The sequence below is a fragment of the Quercus robur genome, chromosome 5, assembly GCF_932294415.1.
Source record: "Quercus robur chromosome 5, dhQueRobu3.1, whole genome shotgun sequence".
Lineage (NCBI taxonomy): Eukaryota > Viridiplantae > Streptophyta > Magnoliopsida > Fagales > Fagaceae > Quercus > Quercus robur.
The window spans coordinates 76,580,381-76,607,464 of NC_065538.1; the positions used below are offsets into that span (position 1 = coordinate 76,580,381).

The 27,084-nt window shown below is 35.8% G+C and overlaps 4 protein-coding genes across 7 annotated transcripts; 2 read left to right on the forward strand and 2 right to left on the reverse strand.

The window, feature by feature from the left end:
• Positions 1 to 4,011: 4,011 nt before the first annotated feature.
• Positions 4,012 to 6,560, reverse strand: LOC126727160 (F-box/LRR-repeat protein At3g58900-like). Of its 2 annotated transcripts, none has more exons than XM_050432696.1 (4): positions 6,295 to 6,560; positions 4,758 to 5,760; positions 4,474 to 4,632; positions 4,012 to 4,377 (listed from the first exon to the last, which is right to left on the reverse strand). In XM_050432696.1, the coding sequence occupies exons 2-4, from the start codon at positions 5,742 to 5,744 to the stop codon at positions 4,051 to 4,053; spliced, it is 1,473 nt and encodes a 490-aa protein (XP_050288653.1). In that variant the 5' UTR covers positions 5,745 to 5,760; positions 6,295 to 6,560; the 3' UTR covers positions 4,012 to 4,050. The 2 variants fall into 2 exon arrangements, with proteins under 2 accessions (XP_050288653.1, XP_050288652.1); XM_050432695.1 differs by having other exon boundaries at positions 4,012 to 4,380.
• Positions 6,561 to 10,572: 4,012 nt separating this feature from the next.
• LOC126727162 (uncharacterized) lies at positions 10,573 to 12,098 on the forward strand. The gene is made up of 2 exons (XM_050432699.1): positions 10,573 to 11,136; positions 11,886 to 12,098. Exons 1-2 carry the CDS (start codon positions 10,577 to 10,579, stop codon positions 12,025 to 12,027), a joined length of 702 nt encoding a protein of 233 aa, XP_050288656.1. The 5' UTR covers positions 10,573 to 10,576; the 3' UTR covers positions 12,028 to 12,098.
• On the forward strand, positions 12,099 to 14,716 carry LOC126728734 (zinc finger BED domain-containing protein RICESLEEPER 2-like). Its single transcript, XM_050434519.1, has 3 exons — positions 12,099 to 14,022; positions 14,125 to 14,221; positions 14,335 to 14,716. The coding sequence occupies exons 1-2, from the start codon at positions 12,099 to 12,101 to the stop codon at positions 14,208 to 14,210; spliced, it is 2,010 nt and encodes a 669-aa protein (XP_050290476.1). The 3' UTR covers positions 14,211 to 14,221; positions 14,335 to 14,716.
• Positions 14,717 to 17,986: 3,270 nt separating this feature from the next.
• Positions 17,987 to 20,780, reverse strand: LOC126727163 (F-box protein At4g22280-like). 3 transcript variants are annotated; one of them, XM_050432700.1, is made up of 4 exons: positions 20,608 to 20,780; positions 18,824 to 19,768; positions 18,534 to 18,689; positions 17,987 to 18,429 (listed from the first exon to the last, which is right to left on the reverse strand). In XM_050432700.1, exons 2-4 carry the CDS (start codon positions 19,751 to 19,753, stop codon positions 18,157 to 18,159), a joined length of 1,359 nt encoding a protein of 452 aa, XP_050288657.1. In that variant the 5' UTR covers positions 19,754 to 19,768; positions 20,608 to 20,780; the 3' UTR covers positions 17,987 to 18,156. The 3 variants fall into 3 exon arrangements, with proteins under 3 accessions (XP_050288657.1, XP_050288658.1, XP_050288659.1); XM_050432701.1 differs by having other exon boundaries at positions 18,824 to 19,270; positions 20,608 to 20,776; XM_050432702.1 differs by having other exon boundaries at positions 18,824 to 19,253; positions 20,608 to 20,773.
• Positions 20,781 to 27,084: the final 6,304 nt, after the last annotated feature.

Genomic DNA, 27,084 nt, shown 5'->3' on the forward strand with positions numbered 1-27,084 from the left:
AAAAATTATTGAAACCTAGTCTGGTCAAGCATCATTAAAGCGTGCTTGAGAAGAGCTTAAGGCATGCTTAAGCTAACCCTAGGAAGAAAGTTATTTTTTAAAAGTTTGTAGAAGATGAATTTTTCTTGTCTCAAGCCGCTAGCAAAGGCCTTGAAATGATTTTTGAGGCTCAAACCAACCAGGTTGACTCTCCACTATGCCTTTTGAAGGACCATACCCCCATTGTTTATAAATAATACTTCCAAACTAATTTTTTTACCAAACTTTTCCACCAATTACAAATAAATTCACAAAATTTTTCTCGGGTTGCTGCTTATAGTATTCATGGCTTAGTTTTATCCCATGAACAAATTTGCAACAACCTTTTTTAGTGACACTTCTAGTGGGGGCAAATATTTTCTAAGGGCAACGTTGATTTGTGCCTTTAAGCCATTGTCCAATGTTTGTTTCATTGTTTACCCTTTTAGTTCCAACACTAGAGTGATAGCATTTATTCCACCTTCTGGTAGATCCACATCCAAGCACTTTTTAAGCTCTACTACAACCATGTAATATGAATTTTGAGCCTAGATGTTCCTTGGAATGAACGTCGCATTGCAAGTCACAAGGGTGACAGTGACACCTGAAGATCTCAAAACATATTATAACGATCCCGCCCCAACTGTGTAGATATTGTTTGATGGGTCATATCCCTCACGGTTTTGTTCTCCCCCAAAGCACACAACAGTAGAGGAAAAGGCCTCTACACATTGAAAGGAGGTCATCTATATATATATATTAAACTGAAACTTCTGAAACTCCCACAATTTTCCACCTCAGCATTTTTAATTTATATTTTTTTTAGACTCAAATAATCATTAATTAGACTATAATCATTAAAAAGACTCACGTCAGGATTCAAAGCCCAAAACCCTATCTTCCCACCTCAAAACCCTAGCAAACCTATCCCTCTCTCAAGTTTAAAAAATAAACCGACCATTCCTGCAAACTTTCTCTCTCCAAACGTAGGAAAAATGCTCTGTAGCATCACCCAATTATGGCTTCAAGATTTACCACACACCCTCATACACATGGTAAGTATTTTGCAATCAATCTTTTGCTTATCAAATCCTTGAAAGAAAAAAAAAAGAAAAAGAAAATATATTTTCTAGGTTTTTGTTTGTGATCTAATTCAACTAATTAAGATTAATAAAGCTATATTTCTTGGCTGTATTTGCTAGGTAGTGATCTTATTTCGTTATATATTTGCTAGGTAGTGATCTTTTTTTGTTATAATAAAGTTATATATTTCGTTTGTGATCTAATTCAAAAATCACAATTTAGGGTTCATGAATTAGATCACTACCATATCAGATCCCTGAAAGAAAAAAAGAAAAGAAAATATATTTGCTAGGTTTTCGTTTGTGATCTAATTCAACTAATCGAGGTTAATAAAGTTATATTTCTTGGATGTATTTGCTAGGTAGTGATCTTATTTCGTTATAATAAAGTTATATATTTCATTTGTGATCTAATTCAAAAATCACAGTTTAGGGTTCATGAATTAGATTACTACCATCGAGATTAATAAAGTTATATTTCTTGGCTGTATTTGCTAGGTTTTCAGCAACAAGTTTAACTTGGCATTTTGAACCTATGGCTGAAATTTATGCTATTCTTTGGAAGTTCAAATTTGAAATCTTTTCTTCATTCATTGTGGTTTTTCATTGAGTGATTTCTTTCTCTCTTACTCCTCTTGATGAGTTTTTCCTTTTCACTACAATTTTATCAGGTTTGGTATTTGACTAGAAGAAAGTTTTTTAGCATGAAGCACCTATTTCATTCTATTTGTCCTCACCACAAGGAAAACATTAAGGTAAGACACATAATCTATTTTAAAGTTTGAATGAAAATTACCATATCATACAAAGTACAAGAGATAAATTTTTAAAGGATGAGCTTAATTGTTTCTTATATATAACCAAAGCCTTTGACTTTTTTTAGATATCAGCATTATTTAAATAAAAAGAAAACAAAAATTCTGATAGGACTCAAAAAGAAAAAAGAAAAAAAAAGAGACTCACGTATATATATAACTATTGGGATTCAACACAAAAGATAATGGAATTAGGTATTATAATTTTGATATTGTTCCATATTTTGAATTGTCTATATTATTATTACTACGAGAAATTCATATTGCTACTTAAATTTGAAGCTTGGTGTGTCTTTCTCATATCATGGTCTTTGTTTATATCTTTGCAGTTTATATTAGTTTTGAGTGTGTGTATATATATAACTATTGGGAGTTTTGCTTTATTAATTGAAGAATTGCAAATTACTTTATAAGTTCCAGTAACTATGCACTTGCAACTCAATAACGTTTTATATTAGACAATACTTCTAAACTATGGAAAGGCATCAAAGTTAAATACTTCTTCATTTTTAAAAAATATTAACTAGCAAAATGTCTATTTACTCATTGTTGGATTTTTTTTTTTTTTTTAGTCAAAAGCTTTTCCGTGCATCACACGGATTTGTGACTAGTTCCTTAGAGCATTAGTATTGGAGAATGCTAATGCCAAATCTAAGGACAATTTGGCATTTTAAGCCTCAAAATGGTTTGCATCAGAGAATAGTAAACCCAACTATTGCAAATTTTTTTGCAATACTGCTACAGTACAATTCTAAAGTTAGAATTGTACTATAGCAGTATTCTAAAAAAAATTTATTCACTTTTTCTCCCAAAATTTCTCTCTCCTCTACCTCATTATTTCAGTTCTCTTCTCTCTCTTCCTTCTCTGTTTCTCCATTTGCTCTCTCCTCTCTTCAGACCCAAACACCATTCTCCTCCCAACATCAACATCACACATCACAATGACTCATTTTTTTCTGGTGGGTTATGATCCAGTGGTTCTGTGGTTGCTTTTTTTTTTTTTTGCTGTGATCGGTGCCTAAAGGGGTTGTGGGTTGTGATTGGGTCCGATGTTTGGGTCGTTGGTCGTGGTTGGGTCCGGTGTTTGGGTCGTGGTTGGGTTGTGGCTGAAGTGGGTTGTTGGTCGTCAGAGATCGCCAATGTTTGGGTCTGACGAGGTCATGGCGAGATCGGCATAGGTCACGGCGTGGGTCACCGCATGGTTGGCTGAAGCTTCACACGGCCTCTATCTCATCTCTCATCATGGATCGACGAGCTGAGTTTGGATCGGTGGGCTGGGATCGGTTGATGGTGGGTTTGAAACTGTGGATCTTTTGATTGGTGGGTGGATCGGTTGGGTTGATCATCGATAACTCTAATGGTGGCTCCGGTGATGATTTTTTTTGAATGGGTTTACTCTGGTGGGTTTCAAATCAGCAGCATGAGTTTCTGATCGGTGGCTTGGATTTGCTGATCGGTGGCTTAGGTGGTGGGTGTAGTGGCTGTTGTTGGCTTCAACTGGTTTGATGGCCTCTGTTAATGGTTTGATGGTTTATATTTGTGTGTGCGGCTTTGTTGATGGTTTGATGGTTTGTGTGTGTGTGGCTCTGTGTATGTGGTGATGGGTTTGGATAGGTTGATCGGTGTATCATGGGTCTGTGTGTGTGGCTCTGTGTGTTGAACCGGTGCTAGAGGTTGAGGGAGAGAGAAAAAAAATACTATTGGAAAGCCTAGGAAAATCGAATCAAAGTCTGAAAAAAAGTGACGATTGGAAAGAAATAATAAAGAAAGATTAAAAAATAATATTTTAATAAAAATAAAGTTTTGGGATGTTGAAGATATTGTAAAATGATATAGTATAAGTAATAAAGTGGTTTTTTGAAATGGTAAAATAGAATACAGTAGCATTTCTTGATGTTGATGCTCTTATAAACACATTCCCATGTGCGTCCTTAGGCGATGTGGGATTCCATGAAATGTAAGAACACCCTTTTTGGGTCACTACACATATACCTTACAGCATAACCTAGTTAGAGCAACCTACACATCAAATTGCTTATTTGAGTCAAAGAAAGAACCACAATATTTGGTAAGATGACATAGGCAAAAGGTTAATAAAGAAGTTTAAAAATATGGCATAATTTTTCATGTGTCAGTTAGCCACTATAACGCGGAGCATTACAAATACCCAAAAGGAAATGAACTGTACAGCTCCTTGACCCTCTGGGGAACAACAGTATCTGTTCAAAAATTTCCTTTTGCTTCTTCTCTAAGTCCCCATGGAATTCGAAATAAAATTCATCACAGATAATGACAATCCTCTCCAAAACTGACGCACTTCCAAGCAAAATCTTTACTGCATGCATCTCTTTTTCAGCTCCACGAAAGCCAAAAATTTCGATAGTCTCGAGGTTTGTCACGAAACATGAAGGCACTGGGTTCATTATCAGATCATGATTTCCACAATATGTGGGTAGGCAGACCTGCTACATGGTTACCAAAAAACACAAAATTAGCTGCAATGTTGATTCAATAGTGGTCAGGCATTATGATACAAGTTGCAGTTCAAATAATGCTACCGTCCCAAAACTAAGATAGTTAAGACATGGAGAGTTCCGGATTATGGTCAGCAGTGCCTCAAGATCAAATTCTATTGGAAACCCACTTTCGACATTGAGACGGGTCAATTTATAAAATACAGGCAGATGGGCAAATAACTCTTTTGCATAACTGAGAACCTATGATAACAGAAAACATCACAACCAAAAAGTTTCTGGTGAGCCTCATAATAAGCGAACAGATAAAAGGAATGGCTGCTACAAAGGGATACATTCATTCATGTAATGAGCAGTTGGAAACATACCTCAAGAGCATCAACATCTAGTGTCAACTTTTCCACATTACCAAGCCCGCTAAGAAGCTTAAATACACGATGAGCATCTAGGAAATGATATTCTGCGTCTCTTTTGTTCAATTGAATAGACGCATCAACTATTGAGGATGGGTTGTAGAAGCAATAATCATTTATGAGTTGACCATCAAAAGAAAAGGATTTCAAACTAGTTCCAAAAATCACAACTTGACAACCATTAAAATCATTCTGATCATCTGCCTCAGCATTCAGGTCATCTTTATCATCATTTTCATCATCTAATAGGTAGGTATCAGTTATGAAAAACCTTTGAAGCATAGGAGAAGAGATACAAACAGCCTTGACATTTTTCCAAATGCAGTCAATTATAGATAAGTCCTCCAGGATTGGGCAACCCGTAAAGAGCTGTTGTGTTGAATGATCATCGGAAAATATAACTTTCTCAAGAGCCAAAAACTTGAGACTAGAAAAACTAATGCTTGAAGGAAGCTTGAGAGAGTGGAACATGTGAAGTATCAATACTTCTAATGATTCACAAGTAAATAAGCAAGGCGGCAATGCTAACGGTTCTTGAAAGTTTCTAAGATACAGATCTAACTCTTGAACCTTATGCTTCACAACAGAACAAATCCAGGCATTAATGCGAGATGTATCATATTGCACATTACATGACACACAGAATTTTTTTATATCTGAAGGATCATGAAGCGCAAGCACTCTTTCCACAAATTTCATGAACGTCATCCTCCTATCCAGTGCCCCTTCATCAAAATCGAGTTTAGGGATGGATGTCCATAGGTATTTCCATCTTTTTGATAATATGCTTGTTCTAACAGCTTCTTCGGTTGAAAGGTATGACAAAATGTGCTGAATAATTGGGTCAGGTAAATCGTCAATTCGCTTTCTTCTCTTCTTAGCATTCTGTTTCTTTCTGAACTTTCGGTTCTTGCCACTGTTTAATGGAAAGCTTACATCCATAATTTTGCAGATTTTCCTACACCACATAACCAACTGTCAGATTTGTCTTTAAATTTCACAGCAGCAACTTTTGACAGTCTGAAAAGAGTTTTAAAGTAGAATAGGATGCTGGATATGCCATAAAAATATAGATTCCTCAAACAAATTTTAGAGACTCCTTGTGATTCCCTCTAAATCACAATGAAAATTTTTAAAATGGGAAAAACTAATGTTGGAAAATTTTCAACATTCTTCATCCTACCCAACTTTATTTATTTATTTATCCTCTTCCCTCTGCTTCTCTTTTCCCACAACAAATGGATGAAAAGCAAAAGCAAACCTCAATACTCATTTCTCACACCCAATGCATTTACAGATTATCATGAATACCCACAAAGGTTTTCAACACCTAAACTTTCTTAGCAAAGTGAGAGAACACATCCTTTAAAATTGCTCAATATAGGCCACCATTACCATCAAAACTAAGCTCAAAGCCACACATTTTAGCAATTTTTATTCATTTGATGAAAAAAAATGCATTATAAAATGAAATTATAGCATAGAAACTGACCTGAAAGAGCACTCTTATTCCTGGTCTGAATGTAACCCAATTCCTGAAAGTTCAAAGAAGTTCTTGGTTTGGGATTTGACCTTTTTAGTGGTACCCAAGTTAGAGTAATCTTCCACAGAGCTCTGTTTGGAAACTCAATTCCATAAAAATCAGAACTTTTTTTCCTGAAGAGCTTTGAAGTGTGGGAACAAATATACAACAAAGCCCTTTGTTTTCCTACATTTTAATTTTTAGGACCATGCTTCCGACTTCCGAGTTCTGACACTGATCATTTTTTATTCTTTGAATTTTTTTGAATCGGAAATCAGAAAAGCCCTTATTGGAACGGTGATGACCTCTTATGGCGATATTATCGCCACTAAAGCTACATAGTTTTTTTTTTTTTTTTTTCCCTATTATTCAAAAAAAAAATTTAATTAAAAAAAAAATTGCCTAATTTAATTAACTTACCTCTTTTTTCTTTTTCTTTTTTTCTTTTTTGTAGCCAAAATCAACCTTCATCCATGTAGAAATAGATAGGGAATCCAAATACAAAGCCTCTAAGACTAGTGGTGGTGAATCTTTTAACCATACAATATCTTCATCTATTTGCCTAGCATGGCGAGATAAGGAATGTCCAACATTGTTTGCACTTTGTCTAATACTCTTTATTTTCACATGCCTAAGACCCCTTGCAATACATCGAATATCATCATAAATATAGCCCAGCTAAGACAAGTTGATCTATTGTGAGGTGATGGATTGCATAACGTTGATGTTGTCTCCTTCAATGACTAATTTAAAGAAACCAACTTCCACCACGAACTCCAGAGCTTTCCTGCACGCCAACACCTCTGCCTCCTCACTATCAGTCACCGTTGGGCCTTTAGACGATAGCGTTGCCATAACCTCTCCTTTGTCATTCCGAATAACCGCTCCAATTCCAGATGCTGTCATGACTACAAATACTGTTGCGTCAAAGTTAAGTTTGTAGAAGGATCCCTTGGGTGGCTACCACACCTATGTTTGTCCGTTTGACACCCAAACCTCCAGCTAGGTTTATGCCCCTTTATACTCATCTATGTAGATCCTGGCTTTTGCATTAAGTCGAGCTAGTTCCTGTAATTTGCTCCCATGCAGAACCTGTTGGATAAACATAGTTTGTATCGCATACAAAACATACGCAAAGAAAAATTAATGAATCTACTTCATTCGCAATTGATAACATGTACTATGTAAATTTCAAAATTTAAGAATAAGAGAGTGTACCTTGGTACGGTGAAATTCAAAACCAAATATTAGAAGTACTTGAGAACACTTTTAATCTTCACTCCAATTCCACTTATGCCAAAGAAGTGTTGCCTCTCAATCAGTTTATACGTATGTGTTCAAGGGAGAATAAGAGAGTGGTTTATACTCACATACACACCATTTCATTTTCTTATAAAACTCTATATGTTTCTCTCCTTATATATAACTAATTATCTAATTGGACTAGCATTTTGAGCCATTTCAATTGGGCTTTAGTATGTGGCCTGGAATGGGACCAAAATGGACAAATAAGACACTAGCTTCAATGGGTTTTGGGTCTTTCTATCAACTCTTGACAAGCCCAAAATTACCATTAATTATATTTAATACCACTATATAAATATAATTGCATTGTAGTCCTTATTAATAAATTATATCTCAAGACTTTATTATACATTTAACCCCTTCATAAAAATATTTGTAGTAATACAAAGTCATGAATGTTGACTGTTACTTTGAATATTACTATATCTTAATTCTTGAGTATCCGGTTTAATCTTTTAAGTTATTCATCATATATTTATGAAATTGGTACTTTAGTAACTTCTTACTAAAGTGGTTAGCCCTAACACTCTGAATAACCAAACCCATTAAGTTTATCTCAAGAGAATATTTTATATCTCTGTTAAGAGATTATGAATTTCATCTTGAGAATATATGTTTCTTCAACACTAAATGTAGCGGCCCAACATACTGAGGTTTTGATCATGATTTAGATCTCACTCCCAATATATCAAAGCAACCTACACTTCATGACCAGATTCATTATTCTCTCAAGATTAAGAGTTGATGTAAATTGAAGTCGTGAGATTTATTATCCATTTGACAGTCGTTAGTAGAATAATAAATCTCACAGCGATCTAATTCAATATGTCTTGACACTTAAAACATATCAACATATCAACTAGAAGTTTCCACTTCCATGATCAAGACAAATCATCTTAGTTTATATGTTATAGTCTCCGTAGACGAAATGCCCAATTTCATCACTAACTACGAACTAAAATTCTGAGTTTACAAAGAACTTGTAATTTATATCTTCTGTGACTAAATCACATACTATACATACCTATATGATAATGTCCAAATATTCATGTTACAATTATTTTAGATAATAATAAAGCAACTTTATTAATCACAATATAATGTCATACATAGCATCATACAATAGGATTTAAAGGGCACATATCCTAACAGAACCGAGTTACGTTGGTTCCAAAGTAGCCAACAATGAACCACAAAAAGTTCAAAGTCCTCCTCAGAGAGCTTGAGCATTAAATCTGCAAATATTCTGTGATTTATATCTTCTGTATCTAAATCACATAAATCACATACTATGCATCTCATGAACTATATGATAATGTCCAAATATTCATGTTATAATAATTTTAGATAATAATAAAATAACTTTATTAATCACAACATAATGTTATACATAGTATCATACAATAGGATTTAAAGGGCACATATTCTAACAGAACCGAGTTACGTTGGTTCCAAATTAGCCAACAATGAACCACAAAAAGTTCAAAGTCCTCCTCAGAGAGTTTGAGCATTAAATCTGCAAACAGAAGCAAAGCATCCTGTTGGCTAGTGTAGCATTTCTGTATCGTTTGACTTGGACAACTAGCCCACATGTTTTGAGCCGCTCCACATTCCCAAAGAGCATGAAGCACTAATTTTGGAAATCTTTGGCAAATGTTGCAGGTGCCATCTTCTATAATTTGTCACTGAGCCAGGTTCTCATGCGTTGGCAATATATTCTGACATGCTCGCCACCCAAATACCTTTATTTTGTTAAGAATATGAAGCTTCCAAATCCTTGCCCAAACTTACCTTATTCTTAAAACATAAGAAATGAGGTTAAAGCCATAAATCAACAAAAATTAAAAACAAAAGACCTATAGGATAAAAACTCCTTGCTGAATAGTAGATAGATACAAAGTTCCTACCCAATATTTTATCACAACACTAGACTCAATAATGCTTTTTTGTTTTTTTTTGGTTTTTTTTTTTTTTTTTTTTTGGGTTTAGTGTTATAATGTTTAAAAGTGATATATAAATAATCGTGTGCATTTAAAATATAAAAGAGAGAGAGAGAGAGAGAGAGATAGTATCATAAGTCGAATAAAAAAGATAAAAGAAAAGGCCTAAAACGAACAGTAAATTACTCTTTTAATCAGTTTGTGTTTGTGATTTTTTTTTAATTATTTAACTAAAAGATAGGGGTATTTTAGAGAATTTAAGAATTTATTTGAGGCTATTTTAGTATGCAAAGTTGAAAACCAAACAAGAAATCCTATTATTAATAGTATAGAAGATAAATAAAATTCTCACTGCCCATGTACACAACCAAAACTACCCAACTTTTCCAAAAGCCTACCCCATGTTGAAACAATGTAACTTCTACTCCACATTTAAACACTACTTCAACAAAATGTAACTAGTGATGAGGCTCTTTTTTATTCTTGGCCTGGAATTAGGGCTGTCCAGCGGTTCTTTGACCCGCCCAAACCGACCGGGTCCAACCGACCCGCATCCCAACGGGTGAACCCGATAGCTGTAGTGAGTCGGATTCGGGTGTGTTTCTTTCAAAACCCGAATAATCGGGTCGGGTAGCGGTTTAAGGAAGAAAAAACCCGCATTACCCGACCCGACCGATATTTTAAAAAAAAAAAAAAAAAAAAAAGATAATTCAGCACTCAGTTCAGTTTACCCGTGAAGACTGAGTTGCTGTCCAGGACTGAAATGAGGAGACAGAGACTGATTGGACTTAAAGCACTCAGTTTTTTTTTTTTGTTTTACACGCTAAGTTCAAATCAGCCTACTTGCACCTAAGATTTTTACACACCAGGAAATCATGGCCGTCCGATTTGAACGTGATCAACGGTTAAAGGAGCACTCAGTTTTTTTTTGTTTTACACGCTAAGTTCAAACTTCAAATCAGCCTACTTGCTCAGTTGCTCCTAATATTTTTACACACAAAGAAATCATGGCCGTTGATTTGAGCGTGATCAACGGTCTTGATCCTTCTGAAGACCAACAAAAGCATTCCAACTTCCAAGTTCCCAACGCAAAAGAAAATCCCACAAATCTCTCTTCAGAAAATCCCACAAATCTCTCTTCATCTTCAGACTCTCAGAGGTGCAGAACGGCTAACCCTCACCTCACCTCAAATCATAGCCAAAAATTTCCACTTCCCCAAGCCATGGCCGGTTACCCTCTCTCAGCCTCAAGAGACCCTCAACCCTCATCTCTTTCTCTTTTAAATAGATCTGATTTTTCTCTCTGTTCCACTTTTCTCTGCTCTCTAGTCTCAAGGGCTGATTCAAAATCCCTCTTTTATTTTGGAACCCTTGACTTCAATCCAACTCTCCAAGTCTCCAACGGACCAAACACCAAACCTTGCTGCCTTGCTGGTTCATCTTCACACGTATCCCGCGCTGAGCAGAGGATCGGAGTGTTGTCGCTGGTCTGTCGCACCAAGGGCACCGTCCGCCGCCTCTCAGCCTTCAAGCACGACGACGGCGGTTTTGCTTTCCTCGTCAACAGGTTCGTGTCGCTCAAACAAATCTGTTCTTTCTCTTTTTTATTAGTTATTTAGATTCTTCAGTTCTGATTGTTTTTTAAAGCTTTTAAGATTATTTGATTGCCTTATTGTATAAAGAATGGTGAGGATTTAACGAATAATACAGACACCAAACAAAGTTTGTAACTTTTTGAAGTAAAATAATATTTGAGGTGACGGATTGTGATTAGTGCTCAAGCACCTCCTTTCCATGTAAGAACACTGTGATGTTGAGGAAGTTTGTTCAAAAACCATTGGCTATGTTTAACTAAGCAAAGTAAAAAAAAAAAAAAAAAAAAAAAAAAAGAGAGAACTAAAGACAATGAGAGTCTCAGATCACTTCAACTGAAGTTGTGTCTATGATCTCGTTTTATAAAAAAAAAAAAAAAAAAGATTTGGGAAAATGTATTGGGCCTCTATGTTTTGAATGAGGACAATTTCTTTCACATGCTTATAGTTATATCAGTTCTTAGTTTTGTCTTGACTCTTAAACAATGCATACTTGCAATTTAAATGAAATCATGAAGTGCCATGTAATTTACCTTGATACAGAACACTGAGTGTTAAATGAAATTAGTACTAGTGAAATAAATTCTTATGCATAATGATATTTCTTATTTTACAAAGCTCCAATGTATGTGATTTTGCCCTTTAAGAGGTCAACTACAATGATCTTTCTTAGTATTAGTTTTTTTTATGGTTGTTTGTTTATGCTTAAATTTGATGTCTTTAGGTCATGGAACCCTCTACTGATGCCCCCCCTTCCCAAACAACACCCGCTGCCCAAGCTGGACCTGCTGTCCAAGCTGAACCTGTTCCCACTCCAACAAATGCTGAGGCACTTCCACCTAGACCTAGTGATAAAACCAAAGTGAGTGAGATAGCTGCTGATTGTGGTAATAATAGGAAAAAGTCTAGTGCCTGGGATCATTTTGAAAAAATAAAAATGAGTGAGGGTCAATTTAAGGCTGTTTGCCATTATTGCCAAAAAACTTACCGTGCTAATAGTAAGGGTCATGGTACTACTAATTTATTGAATCATACACCAAACTGTGTTAAGAACCCTAATAGAGCTTCACTTAAAGGGCAACAAACCTTAGCATTTGAACCCAAAATGAATGGGGAGGAAGGGTTTAAGCTTGTACCAACAGCCTTTACTGTTGAGGCTTCTAGGAAGGCACTCGCAGAAATGATTATAATAGACGAGTTGCCTTTTAGGTTTGTTGAAGGGTATGGGTTTCAAAAATATTCAACAACCTTACAACCTAAGTTGCAAATCAGGGATTTCCCATCTCGTCAAACTGTGGCTAGAGATGTGATTAGCATTTATGGTGTTGAGAGAGAGAAACTAAGGGAAGCCTTGAAAGGTCGTAGGGTGTGCCTTACTACGGACACATGGACTAGTATTCAAAATCTGAATTATATGTCCCTCACAGGTCATTTTATTGATGATGATTGGAACTTACATAAAAGAATTTTGAATTTTTGTCAAGTGGAAGACCATAGGGGGGAGACTATAGGTAGAAAGATTGAGATGTGTCTCCGTGAGTGGGGTGTTGATGGCATATTCACCTTGACAGTGGATAATGCTTCCTCTAATGGTGCTACCATTAAATTTTTACAAACAGTAACTAAAGATTGGAAGGGGACTATTTTAGAACATGAGTTCTTGCACATGAGGTGTTGTGCACATATCTTAAATCTGATTGTGGGAGATGGTATGAAAGAAATTGATCCGTCCATTGCTAGGGTGCGTGAGGCAGTGAGGTATGTGAAGTCCTCACCAAATAGAAATCAAACTTTTAGGAGTATTATGGAGAGATTAGGTATTGAATCCAAATGTTTACTAAGTCTTGATGTACCAACTAGGTGGAACTCTACCTATCTCATGTTAGATACTGCTGAAAAATTTGAGAAAGTGTTCCTAAGAATGGACTTTGAGGATGATAGCTATTCTTCATACTTTTTGAACAAGGAAAATAGTGGTGGTTTGGGATCTCCTTGTGGGGTTGATTTTCAAAATTGTAGGACATTTGTGGGTTTCTTGAAACTTTTTTACAATGCAACTAAAAAGTTCTCCGGTTCTTTGTATGTGACTTCAAATACTTTCTTTGACGAGATGTTTGTGATTCAAGAAAATATTGCTCATTTAATTAAATCTCAAAATCATCTCTTGAAAAACATGGCAACTAAAATGGAAGCTAAGTTTGAAAAGTACTGGGGGAAAGGGGATAAAATTAATAAGCTTTTGTATGTGGTTGTGGTGCTGGATCCAAGGAAGAAAATGAGGTTTTTGAAGTTTTCTTTTTTTGAAATTTATGGGGATGAAGTGGCTAATGAGATGGTTGACTTGGTGGGGAGTTTTATGGCTAGGTTGTATGATGATTACTCTAGGGTTGATTCACCAAATGTGGTGCTACCAAGTGAGAATGAGAGGACACACATGGAAGGTGATACAGTTGGTTGTAGTGATCCGTATGCAATGGTTAATTCACGATATGAGCGGTTTTTAGAGGTTGAGAAGTCTATAGGGTGTAGCAATGAGATGGAAAAATATTTGGCTGAAAATTGTGAGAGTAGAAGGGATGTGAAATTTGAGATTTTGGGGTGGTGGAAAGCCAATTCGGATAGGTACCCAGTTCTGTCCAAAATGGCTAGGGATGTGCTGGCTGTACCTGTTTCTACGGTTGCTTCTGAATCGGCTTTTAGTACCGGAGGGCGCATACTTGATCCATTTCGGAGTTCACTCTCCCCTCTCATGGTTCAAAATCTTATTTGTGCTCAAAACTGGCTGCAAGCCCGTGTCCCAATTTCTTTTCGCAAGTCAAAGGACGAGATGGAGGCCTTGGAGGATGAATTTCATGAATTAGGTAATATGTTTAACTTCCAATCTTCTTGTTTACTAAGTGTTATTAAATGAGTCATATACTTGAGCAAAATTTAATCTATTGTCTCAATTTTTTCTTTTCTAGTTTTAAATCAAACAACAACAGCAGCAAATTCTAGTTCCTGTTCAAACAAAGGTGGTACTCGTACCACAGTCAATATTGATGAATGATCACTGATTGGGTATGTTTCTGCCTTTATAATTTTTGTTCATATTGGTGTCCCTTTTAGTTATTCTGTATTGGTTATTCTGTCTTTATATAGTATTGATAAATATTTTTCCCCTTGTATTGTAGGAGGATGGAAGGTCGCCTTTTGTATAGGAGGCAGTTTTTTTGGATATATTTTGAAGCTTTTTTGGACAGATGTGTAGCTTTTCTAATTATAATTATACATGAACTCTTGTCTTGCTTAGAGGAAGGAAAACTTAGCATCTGTGTAGGCTTTCCTCTCTATAAGTTATGGACATGTTAACTATAGAAAATAGAGTAGTTCTTTACTGCCTTAGGAAAGCTATTTTTTGGAAATACTTAATAGTATTTCATAGTTGTAACTTATTATATATACTGCTGGGAACTGCCTACTGATTTGGTAGTTTATTGCCTTGTGCAGTAACTGCCTTCTCTGCTGCCTCTATGGCTTTATATATCAAATTATGAAGATGATGTATTTTTAGTAGTGCTTGTAGCCTATGTGGTTCTGGAAATTTGTTTGATGTGTGGAATGGTTGGTAGGTACTAGGTATGTTTTCACCTTGACAGACTGATGAATGTGGAAACAAAATGGTACTGCCTAGGCCTTAAGGCTTAGGCAATTTGGAAAATATTTGTTATAAATTTATAATGTGTGGATGATGAAAAGGTGGTAACAAAAATGGTAATTGTGTTTTATTGATGAATGTGGAAACAAAATGGTACTGCCCAGGCCTCAAGACTTAGGCAATTTGGAAAATATTTGTTATAATGTGTGGAATGTGGATGATGAACAGGTGGTAACAAAATGATAATTGTGTATTTGTGTTTTTATCTATTTGATTAATGCTTAGGTTTTACATTCTATTGATATTTAACATGTATCCAGATTTTACTTTGAAGTCATACTCAATGAAGGCCCATTTTACATACTTTGAATTCATACTTTGAAATTTGAATTGATAATGTATTGGTATTTTACATTCTGGGAAGTATGAATTTGGAGTTTTGGACAAATTATAGTAGAGTTGAAGGCCCATTTTAAAAGAAATTTAGTAAAAAACAGGCCCAATCTGATATGTTAAGATTCAAAAACTCTTAATTCGTAGAAAAGTCCAATAATTTCGGCCAAAAGGCCCAAAAAAATTAATTTCAATAAAATTTACAGAAAAGGCCCAATAAGAGGTCCAACCCGTTCAAACCGATGATCCGATCCGTTCAAACCGATGATCCGACCCGGCGGGTTTAACCCATATTACAGATGATTGCGGGTCCGTTTTTCAGTGACCCGACCCAATCGGGTCGAGTGCGGGTTGGGCCCAAACCCGGGCTGACTCGACCCGTGGACAGCCCTACCTGGAATGGTGTTTCAACAAAATCACTGATTCAACAAAAACTCATATACGAATTTAAAAAGCAAAAAATAAGAGAAAGTAACAAAAAAAGTGGACTTACCAAAAATCACTATGAATCAACCATGGAACCCTTATCTTCTTTGCGGGAGAACTCCAATTTGCTACGTGTAGGCAGAAATCTTTTCAAAATTGAATAGTATTAAAAGAGATGAAGTAGATAGAGATATCTATACTATTTATAAGAGGATTCCTCTTTTTGGACTGGACTTTTAATTGATTCAGAAATACTCATAAACCTTACGTTTAATAAGAGAAAAACTTGAAAACAACCCGGTAAAAATATATTTCCAACTCCACTTAAATGCCTACAAAATAGGACACTCTCCTACTAACCCATGTTTTCAAAACAAACTTATCTAATTTTTTTTTTTTTTAAAGGAAATTGTGACACTAGACCCAAAAAAAAAAAAAAAAAAACTCATTGCACGCGCAAAGCGCATGTGATGAGACTAGTAATTATATATTGGTGTAGTTTTAAATTGTTGAAATGTGGGGTGTTTAAATGAGGATATGTGATAGTGTCAAAATTTAAGGAATATGGATAAAATGTTATAGTAATGGTTTTATAGTAAGAGTGTCTTTAGGTGGAGTTTGATATATATTTTTACTAAGTTGTCCCCAAGTTTTGTCCCTGTCAAAATGTAAGGTCTAGTGGTACTTTTTATCCACATAAAAGTTCAGTCCAAAAAAATGAATCTTGTTATAAATAGTATAAATAAATGCACATATGAAATTTAGTTGTGGGAAGCATGGTTTAAAAAAACCAAACCGGTCAAAGAACCAGTTTCAGGCCCGATTCCCGATTTTTGATCGGTTTTGGCCAGTTTTTGACCGGTTATAGTGATTTTTTCCAAACCGAATTAGTGGCCGGTTCTCGATTGAACTGCCTAGTCTAGTATACTAGAAAGTTAGATGTACACTTCTTACTTCCCATCAAAAAAAAAAAAAACCTTCTTACTTGATTCTACATGTATCTCGATCTTTATCATCTTTTCTCTTTCTATTTTAAAAAACAAATCCAATCATCCACATCTAATTCCGTATTCCCACTAATTTCAAAGGAAAGAAGTCACTCAAAACTCAATTAAGAATGTATGAACATACCATTTGTTTTTAATAAATTTCATTATATTGCTCTCTCTTTCCCTTTTTCTCTCTTTCTCAAATTGCTCCACCGCCTTCATAAAAATAGGCACTGCATCTTTAAATCTCTCATATTACAGATTTCTCTCTTTTTTTTAAGCTAACCTCATAACCCTTCTAAGTGAGCAAATAAGTAAATTTCAAAATTGGGATACCCCCAAGTTATTATAGGGTAATGAAATTAACGAAAGAGAAGGGTTAGTTTTTAAATTTTTTGTAAATCCCATTAGTTTTTAAATATTTTGTAAATCCTAATACATGATTAATGATACCCTTCATTCTTCTAGAAAACATAAATATCATTTTTCAAGTGCATAGTACATACAACTCAATGCTTTATGCCTCCATTTGGAAAGCGCATCTTGCGCATTTCCTAGCACAAGCTTTTTTTCTGTGGATCCCGTGCACCATTCACAGGACCCATAAGTACCATGTTCAGCAACTTTTTCTTTAAAACTAGGTCTCACGACACTATTCACATATTTAAAAATTATTTTGCTACAGTATTTTCAGTTTTCAACAATAAACGATATCCAAACAGGCCCTAAATGTACTTTTCTTGACCGTGTTTGTGTATATTTGCACAAGTACTATAACAAAATACATTTTGCACAATAAGTGCATAAGTTGATTTGGGTGTTCTTTGGGGTTTATTGGGCAAAATTTGACCCTTGTACTATTTTACAATGTCTGATGCAGATGCCCTTAGATCTTTAAAATTTGAGAAATAGCTAAAATCAAATGTAGCAAGAGTGCAAGACAGTACATTGCATTTAAGGACACCCGGCAAAAGAGAATTTGGCAAACAATTTCATACGTTAAGACTTAAGAGCATTGTCCTCTGTGACACTGCATGAGGGCTATAACGCACAATGAACAGGTGGGTGGGAGAGCTGATAACTGAATTACAAGGGTTTTTATGTTTTCAAACCTTTTTAGCAACAAAGATACAAGGACAAGGAATAACCTTAAACCTCTTAGCTACCAACCATCGAACCTCCTAACTCGTGTGGTACCTCTGATCCTTCCCTTAAGAGAGAGTCCGGGTTTGAATACCCTGGGTTCACATGTTCCCATACTAATTGTAGCAAGCCAAAGAAAATAAAGGCTCAAGGACTATTCCAAAACCTGTGCATTCTTTTCTTTAGGTCAGATGGCACTGAAATATTTATCTGTCAGTAATTGGGGAGTCAGGAGAATGAAAACTAAAGAATTATTAATTAAATTAGCCAAAATTGAAGAACAATAGAGGGTCAAGCACTTGGTCTACAATGCAATTTTTTGGCTAAAGCTGAAAACCTAAACAAAAATAGCTACATCCTTTGCATGTTCCGACACAGAAATGACCGAAACCAAAATCGCTCACTGCTCAAGAGAAAGAAATAACACAATTCAGTGACCCTTTTGGAACTGTTAGTAGATGATCATTAACTGCCTTTTGCTTTTGATCTTGCCCTGAGAATTCTTTAGACCAAGATATAACCATTCTTTCTAAGACTGCTGTATTCTGAAGCAAAGTCCTCACCACAAGTACTTCTTCTTCAGTTCCAAGAAAATCACCAATTTTGATAGTCTTAAGTTGTGTTAAGAAGCATGGAGGCACGTGATCCAATTTCCAATCCTCCTTGGTTAGTTCAATACCCTAAATGGTCATCAAATGAAAATATTTTAGCCATGTGGCAATTGTAAATACCTGCAAGTAAAGCTTTCAGATAAAAACAAATGTGTGGTTATAACATAAGTTACCCCGTTCAATTCAAGAGAAGCAAGACACGGCGAGTTTTGGAATACTTTCATTAGTGCTCCAGAAGCCATGTCCACAAAACCCATGTAAAATTCAAGATGGGTCAGGTTATGAAACTTGGGTAGATGAGCAATGAATTCTTCTTTGTAGTCGAGGGCCTAGAAACAGGTTAAGACTATGCATCAGATCCCAAAAACATCAAATAAACCTTTCATTGAACCAAACAGATAAAAGCAACAACTAAACATACAATAGATGCATCAGTTCATTTGGTAAGCAAAAAGGAAAATACCTCAAATGTTTGAGGTGTCAGTACTAGACTTTCTACGTTAGAAAGCTCTTTTATAAGCTTGTTTGCATGATAAGCAACTTCTATCTGTCTTCCATCCACATTAATACAAGCCTCAACCAATGACAATGGATTACAAAAACGATAATCATTCTTTAATCTACCTTCGTAAACAAAGAATTTAAGACTCATCCCAAAAATGATGACTTGACAACGGCTTTCACTGTCAAGGAGGTCATATATGACTAAGCTTTTAAGCATTGGAGCAGAAATACTAATGGCATTGATATTCTCCCAATAGCAATTATCTAGAGTCAACTCCTCCAAGACTGGGCAACCAGAAAAGAGCCGTTGTGTTGATTGGTCATCAGGAAATACAATATGCTTAAGAGTCAAGATCTTGAGACTTGGAAAAAAGATAGAAGAAGGAAGCCTGAGATTATAGCACATCTGTAAATTCAACACTTTGATTGATTCACAAGTAAATAGACTACGAGGCAAGACAAATGATTCTTCATTTAAGAAAAGGCAAAGATCTAACACTTGAACTTTATGTCTTACTGCAGAAAACACCCATGAATTAATGCTACATGCATCACAAAACACATCACAAGACAGTGAGAACTTTTGTACATTTGAAGACTTCCGAAGCACTAGTGCTCTTTCTACAAGATTCATGAACAAATTCCTATTCCAATCATTCATTTCGCTTGGCCCTTGTATAAAGTTGAGATTGGGCATTGAAACCCACAGATATAGCCATCTTTTTGATAACACACTTGTTCTGACAGCATCTTTTGTCCCAAGGAAGGATAGTATGTGTTGAAGAACTATGTCAGGTAAATTGCATAATTTATTTCTTCCCTTATTCATACTATGCTCCTTGCTGAGCTCCTGAGTTTTGGAATCATTTATCGGCGAACCTTGATCCATGGTTTGATTATTTCCCTAGAGTATATAATGTGTCATTAGATCCATATAAAAAGAAAGGGGAAAAACAAAGCTAATCAAAAAAATTTATAGGAGAATGACAGCTTACAAATATTCACGTACACATGAAAAAGAACCTACAACGGTTCTAAATTACGAGCAAAGAGTCCACCGCAGTTCAGTCATCTTCACAAGTAAGCCATGTAAACTTTAATCTCATTTCTATAAAATATTCATCTTATTCCAATGCCGAAGCATTCATTGACTAGCCTGACTGACCCCTAAAATGGGAAAGTAAAGATATAGTGTGCTTGCCTCTATACTCTCACAAAAATTGCATGGTTACCAATTTTTGCCCCATCAAATTAGTGAGTGTCAAGTCTTTTACCTTACCTCTCTAGTTTCCCCTATTCTAGCTTTTCTTTCATTCCTCAATTTGAAACCAAACAGAATGTCAAATTCAAACTTCAAAGGTGTAGTGTATATGGGGGTTTCTGAAAATTCAGGCCCAAACACATTTGACCTTATTTAACACCTTAAACAAAGAAAATGCCTTTCAATGCCTGTTAGTGAGTCACATTTCAAGCTAAATACTTTTTTTTTTTTAATAAAATTCTTATTTTAGTTTTCCTTTCTATATTTTCAATATACTAAAATTGGGCATTCCTTAAAACAAACACTGTAGTAGTCGCCATCAAAATAAACCTCAAAGTCACACCCACATACGGTAATTGGAAATGCATCATTATATTTATAGGACAACAACAACATAAACAAGAGAAATCCCAACAAAGGGTTTAACTTCATAAATTTCAAACGCAAACAAAAAATGAACAAACATAATCTTAATAACTAACCTGGAATAGCCACTCCTTCCTTCGTTTGCCGGCACTGAGTTTTGTATTTTACTTAATTTAAGTCTTAGGTTTTCCTGTTCGGTCTTAGATTCTGTTTGGCGTTTGGCCTTCGGAAGCTATTTAAACACAAAGTACAGTAAAGCCAAGTGTCACTACTGGGGCTCACAGTCAGCACACCACATAGGAGGTTTTTCTTTTCCTGTGATTTGCTCACACCTTAACGAGAGTTTAAGTTGACCTCTTTTTTCCCTCCTTTTTATATAAATTGTTTTTGAGAAAAAGTTATAAATTTGTTTTTTGAGATAATAAATTTGTTAATATGTGGGTAGTGGGATTTTTTTTTTTTTTTTTTTTTTTTTGAGGAAGCAATTAGTGTGGAAATATTTTGTTTTGGATTTCATTATTACTATTTTCATTATTCATTCAGAGCACAAATGAATCATCTTGTTATCAAAAGACAATTTTTAGAAGATTACTGAGAAGACTCTAATGGTTAAATCATAAAAATTTCTGCAGTAGATTCAATATGATAATTTTGATATTTTTAAGTTAAGGGATTGAGTCTGTAATTATACCAGCTCCATCCTCTCTCATTCTCAAGATCCTTGGAAATTGATATTTAGGTGGTTTAATCCCTAAGTTGTAAAGATCCCTTTAGCCTATCAATTGACTAGATGAGTAGTAGGGGGCTCATTGAGTGCATATAAGGCTTTAGCGCGTTTGAGACTCCAATCGACTCTTCTTTTCATAGTTATGCACATATTCTTTTTTGTGGCTGACTTAGCAGCTTTCCCTCTAACTTTTTTTTTTTTTTTTTTTATAAGTATCTTCCCTCTAATTCAATACTTTATTTTTTTCACCGTTAGTGTCCATCTAATATTTTAAAGGGCAACACTTACTTGGTGCAATGGACGGATTTGGGACCAATATACCCTCATTAGGCTGGATAGGATGGTAGCTAATGAGAGATGGATGGAGTTCTTCCTCGAAGCCAAGGTCCACCACACATTGATGTCGGCATTAGGCCATTGCCTATTGACCCTTTTCCTAAGGAAAAGTATGCCATCAAAACCAATGAAGAAAAGGTTTTTCTTTGAGGCAATGTGTACTAGGGATGAAAGATGCAAGGAAGTGATTGAGACAGCTTAGGATCCTTTAAATGGAAACCCTGAGTTTCAGATACAAGACAGATTAAAAAGTTGCCAAGTTCATCTCCAGAATTGGAATTAAAGGGTATTGAGAAAGCCCTAAAACAGAAGCAAAACTGGCTATAGCAATTGGAATCCTCTGAACTTGCTCCATGAAACAGCTGAAGAGATCTAAGCTCTAAAAAGGAAAATCAACAAAATGCTTATCATGGAAGAGATGATGTGGAACTAGAGATCATGTGCTTTGTGGATTAAATGTGGCGATCGAAACACAAAGTTTTTTCATGCAACAGCCAATCAAAGACTCAAGAAAAACAAAATCGAGGGGTTATGGGATTCAAAAGGTGTTTGGCAGGAGAAGCAAGAGGAAGTGGAGAGTGTTATCTTAAAGTATTTCTCAACCATCTTCAATACTGATCCAGTTAATTTCGAGGCTAGTTAGGGAGCAATGAGCACTTGGGTCTCTACAAAAATGAATAACGAGCTCCTTAGGGACTTTAAGGAAGAAGAGGTTTGGAATGCCCTCAAATAAATGCACCCCACAAAATCCCCCAACCCAGACGATATGTCTCCCATCTTTTATCAGAAGTATTGGGATATTGTTGGTCCTAGTGTAGTTAATTGTATTCTTCAGTCTCTTACTTCTGGAGTCATGCCTCGTGGTCTAAATGACACATATATCTATTTGATTCCAAAAGTTAAATGCCCCTAAAAGATCACTGAATTTAGGCCTACTAGATTATGTAATGTGATTTACAAAATTATTTCCAAAGTTCTTGCAAACAAGTTGAAGAAGATCCTCCCAGAAGTAATTAACAAATCTCAAAGTACTTTTGTTCCGGGAAGACAGATTTCAGACAATGTCTTAGTGGCCTTCTAAATTTTGTTCTACATTGATCAAAGGAGGAAGGGGAAAAAGGGATTGATGGCCATAAAGCTTGACATGAGCAAGGCATACAATAGAGTATAGTAGACATACTTGGAGGCGATGATGTGGAAAATGGGTTTTCATGAGAAATGGATATCCTTGATGATGATGTGTGTGACAATGGTCTCTTACTCTGTCCTCATTAATGGGGAACCCAGAGGCCGAATAATCCCCTTAAAAGGGATTAGGCAAGGGGACCCTATCTCCCCATACCTGTTCCTTCTATGTGCAGAAGGTCTATCAGTTATGTTAAGGAAGGAAGAGAATGATGGAAGGATTAAAGGAGTCTCGGTGTGCAGAAGAGCGCCCCAAATATCCCTCCTATTTTTTGCAGATGATAGCACAATTCTTATGTATAGCTACAGCCAATGAGGGATCCAAGGTGATCAAAGTTTTAGAAGATTACGAAAAGGACTTAGGCCAGAAGCTGAATAAAGAGAAAAATTCAGCAAAAGCACAAAGTGGGAGGTTCAAGAAGAAGTGAAAGAAATGTTTAGAGTTCAGATAATTCAACAACATGAGAAGTACTTGGGTTTACCCCCTCTAGTAGGGAAAGGGAAAATGGAGGCATTTAATCAAATTAAAGGTCAGGTGGGTCATAAAATTGTAGGGTTGAAGAGGAAGCTGCTGTCCATGACAGGACGAGAAATTCTCATTAAGGCGGTTAAGCCACCCCCACATACAACATAAGTTGCTTCAACCTCCCAGACACTCTTTGCAAAGAATTAAACTCCATAGCGAGCAATTTTTGGTGGGGGTAAAGGGACAAAGAAAGGAAGATAGATTGGGTATTGTGGGAAAAACTTTACACCTCAAAAGTTAATGGGGGGATGGGGTTCAAGGACCTCAAAGCATTTAGCTTAGCTCTCCTAGGAAAATAGGGCTAGTAGATCCACCAAAACCCAAACTCACTTGTTCATAAAGTATTTAAAACAAAATGCTTTGAAGAGAATACCTTTATGGAAGCATAACTAGGACATAAACCTTCTTTCGCATGTAGGAGCTTAATGGTAGCAAAGGGAGTCATTGAAAAAGGTTCTTGGTGGAACATTGGGAATGGAAGGAGTGTAAATATCTGGAAAGACAAATGGATCCCAATCCCGGAATCTTTCAAGGTTATAAGTTCAAGGCCCCAAGACACAGACCGTGAAGAGGTATCGAGTCTACTGGATCTTGAAAGAGGCATGTGGGATATCGACCTAGTGAGGAGGACCTTTCTCCCTCATGAAGTTGATGTGATCCTAGGCATTCCCATTTGAAAGTTCAAATAGTGTAAAAAACACCCTTAAACGTTTAGACCCCCAATTACAAAATAACCAATTCAAGCTTTATGTCAAACAACTAGTGTGCGGAAAATGAACAAAAGCTATAAACAGAATTGGGAAACAATCTAAGCCAATTAAAAACACATCCACAGCAGAAAATAAAAGGCAAAGATAGAGGGAAGAGAGATGCAAATATAAGGACAACACGCGATGTGTTGTCGAAGAGGAAACCGAAACTCTTGGCGTAAAACCTCTCTGCCGCCCTCCAAGCGGTCAATAATCCACTAGAAAATGTAGTTGGGATACATGAACAGTAATAGACCCTCCAAGCCTAATCTACCCGATGTACCTAAGCCCTCCAAGCTTCTTGCTCCAACGAAATTGCACCGAACCTTTTTCTTTTCTAACTTACCGGATTCCGCTATAATCCATAGCATCCGCCATCCTTGGCATCTTCCAATGCTTCCCAAAACTCCAAAAACACTCAACACTCTAAATGGGTGTGGGTAGTGTTTGGATAGAAATCTCCTCTCAATAGGTATGACAATGAGAGAGGGAATGAGAAAAGACTACAAAGATTTCTCTTTAAGAATGAGTAGCTCTCTCTAATTGGATGAGTGTTTTGAAGAAACCTCTCTTAGGGTTTTTCTTTTTGAATAGCCACACATATTTTGTGAGAATGAGGGGTATTTATATTGGTGTGAGAATAGAATACGAAGAGTCAGTTTTTCCAAAACAGGGCTGGCTGGCAACTTGACCTTGCGACTTAACTAAGTCGCGAGCTAATTGAATGGCCAGTCTGGATTTTTGTCCTGTAGTGCTCCAGCTGGCATGACTGTTCAGCTCCCCTGCATGCTCTGTGCGTGTGCAACTTTTGGCAGCTTGCAAGCCGCGAGCCTCTCGCGAGATCCAGTCACGAGTCTCTGCTTCACTGCACAGTCTTGAGCATTTCTTCACACTCTCTCACACACTACCCTTACATGATTCCCACCTAAATACAGGGTTTCTAAGTACTGTATTACAAGCAAATTTGTCACGGAATAAAGCCAACACATGGTTGATTAAATTCAACCTTACACCATTAGCCCCAGTCTCCCTAATGACTCACTAATCTGGGCATGGACTCAAAATGGGAATTTCATGGTAAGAAGTGTGTACCAAGTTGCTTACAATTGGTTAAAAGATAGGGGGTGTTTCAAACAGCTCGAAGATGAAGCAACTTTAGAAGTCAGTATGGAGCCTAAATTGTCCAAATAAAGTTAAACACTTTATGTGAAGAGCTTGCAGAAATATTCTCCCAATGAATTATTGCCTTAAGAGCGGGAAAGTAATTACGGAGGATAAGTGTTTGATGTGTGGGAAAAAGCAAATCATCTAAGCATATCCTTTGGGATTGTAATTTTATAGTAGAGGTCTGGAGAGAATCAAGCCTCACCTTTCCCAACCTAAATAACCCCAAACGTGTCTTTATAGATGTTGTTTGGAAGCTAAGGGAAGACCAAAGAGTTGACTGGGAAATCTTCGCCCCCACAACTTGGTGCCTTTGGATGAACAAGAACTTGTTTAAGCATGAAGGAAGGTGTAAACAAACAAAGACTATAGCGAGAGAAGCTGAAATCTTGGTTGAGGAGTTCTGTCAATATATCCCCCCCTCCCCTGAGCCAAAAAATCCCCCTAGACAAAACTTGTTGGAGCCCACCCAATCATGGATGGTACAAGGTAAACGTGGAAGGAGCGGTGTTTAAAGAGCTCAACTGTTGTGGAATTTGAGTGTTTATTAGAAATGAGAGACACCAAATCATGGGAGTAATGAGCCAAAAGCTCAAATTGCCCTTGGGAGAACTAGAAGTGGAAGTGAAGGCAGTAGAGGAATGAATCATGTTGGCTAAAGACCTTGGACTCAAGTAAATCATTATTGAGGGAGATGTCTAACTATAATGAAGGCTTTATTACCCCCCCCCCCCCCCCTTTCCCTTGAGCTCCATCCAGAAGGTGATCGAGGAAGCAAGACAATGGATACATGTCTTCTCCACATGGAAATCGAGCCATGTTTGCAGGTTGTGTAATTCAGCTATACACTTGATGGCTAGAAATGCTAAACAAGTCTCTAACTATGTAATTTGGGTTGAGGATACTCCACCCATTATTGAGTTTCAAATTCTAAATAATGTAAAATCTATGGACGTTTGTCCTAATCAATGAAATCTCATACAAGTTGACTATCAATATATATATATATTAAGGGAAGGAAAAAAAATTTTTAAATCAAAGTTTAATAGTCTTTTAACTTCCACTAATTAAAAAAAAAAAGGTCTTTGAGCTCTTGATTGCATCCATTTAATCCTTATAAAAATGGTTTAATATTATTCTTAAATAAGAACTAGGTTGTAATCTATGCTTACACAAATAAAATATTCATCATCACTATTGCTATGTTTTTTTTAATAAAAAAAACATAAAATATTCAACAATAGTGATGATGAGGTGGTCTTATTTTAATGAGTAAAGTGGTGATCTTTGCTTTCATGTTGATTATTGTGAATGAGTCACTTAAAACTAAAATTAAAATTAAAAACTATTTTGAATTCTATTTTACTTTGCTTTTAATATTCCTGTGTGATGCATAACTTGACGAAGATACATATGCAAGCTCGAATTTTTTAAAATAATTAGAACTAATAATTAAATAAATAGTAATAACAAATTATTAAATAATTAAATAATTTTAATAAAAAATTACTTTAATTTATGATTGTTTAGAGTTTAGACTTTATTAGTGTTTATCTATTTTTATATTTTAAAATTTTCTTTGTGCTTTGTGTTAATTTCTTAATATGAGACATGTAATGAGTTTGTTAATTCCTATTTAAGTTATGTTTAATCTATGCCTTAACCAACACAAACAATAATAAACAAAATAGTTCCCTAATACCAATTTTTTTCCTAGTGAAAGTCTAATTGAAAAAATCAACACACTCACAAATTAAATACGATAACCAAAACCAAAAGTCAAAACATACATAAAAGAGTTCAAAAATTGAGAATATATATAATACTTACATAAGATAACCGAGAATTTTTTTTTTTTTTTGGAAGCAAGATAACTGAGAATTTAAATGGGTGTCCATTATTTTAC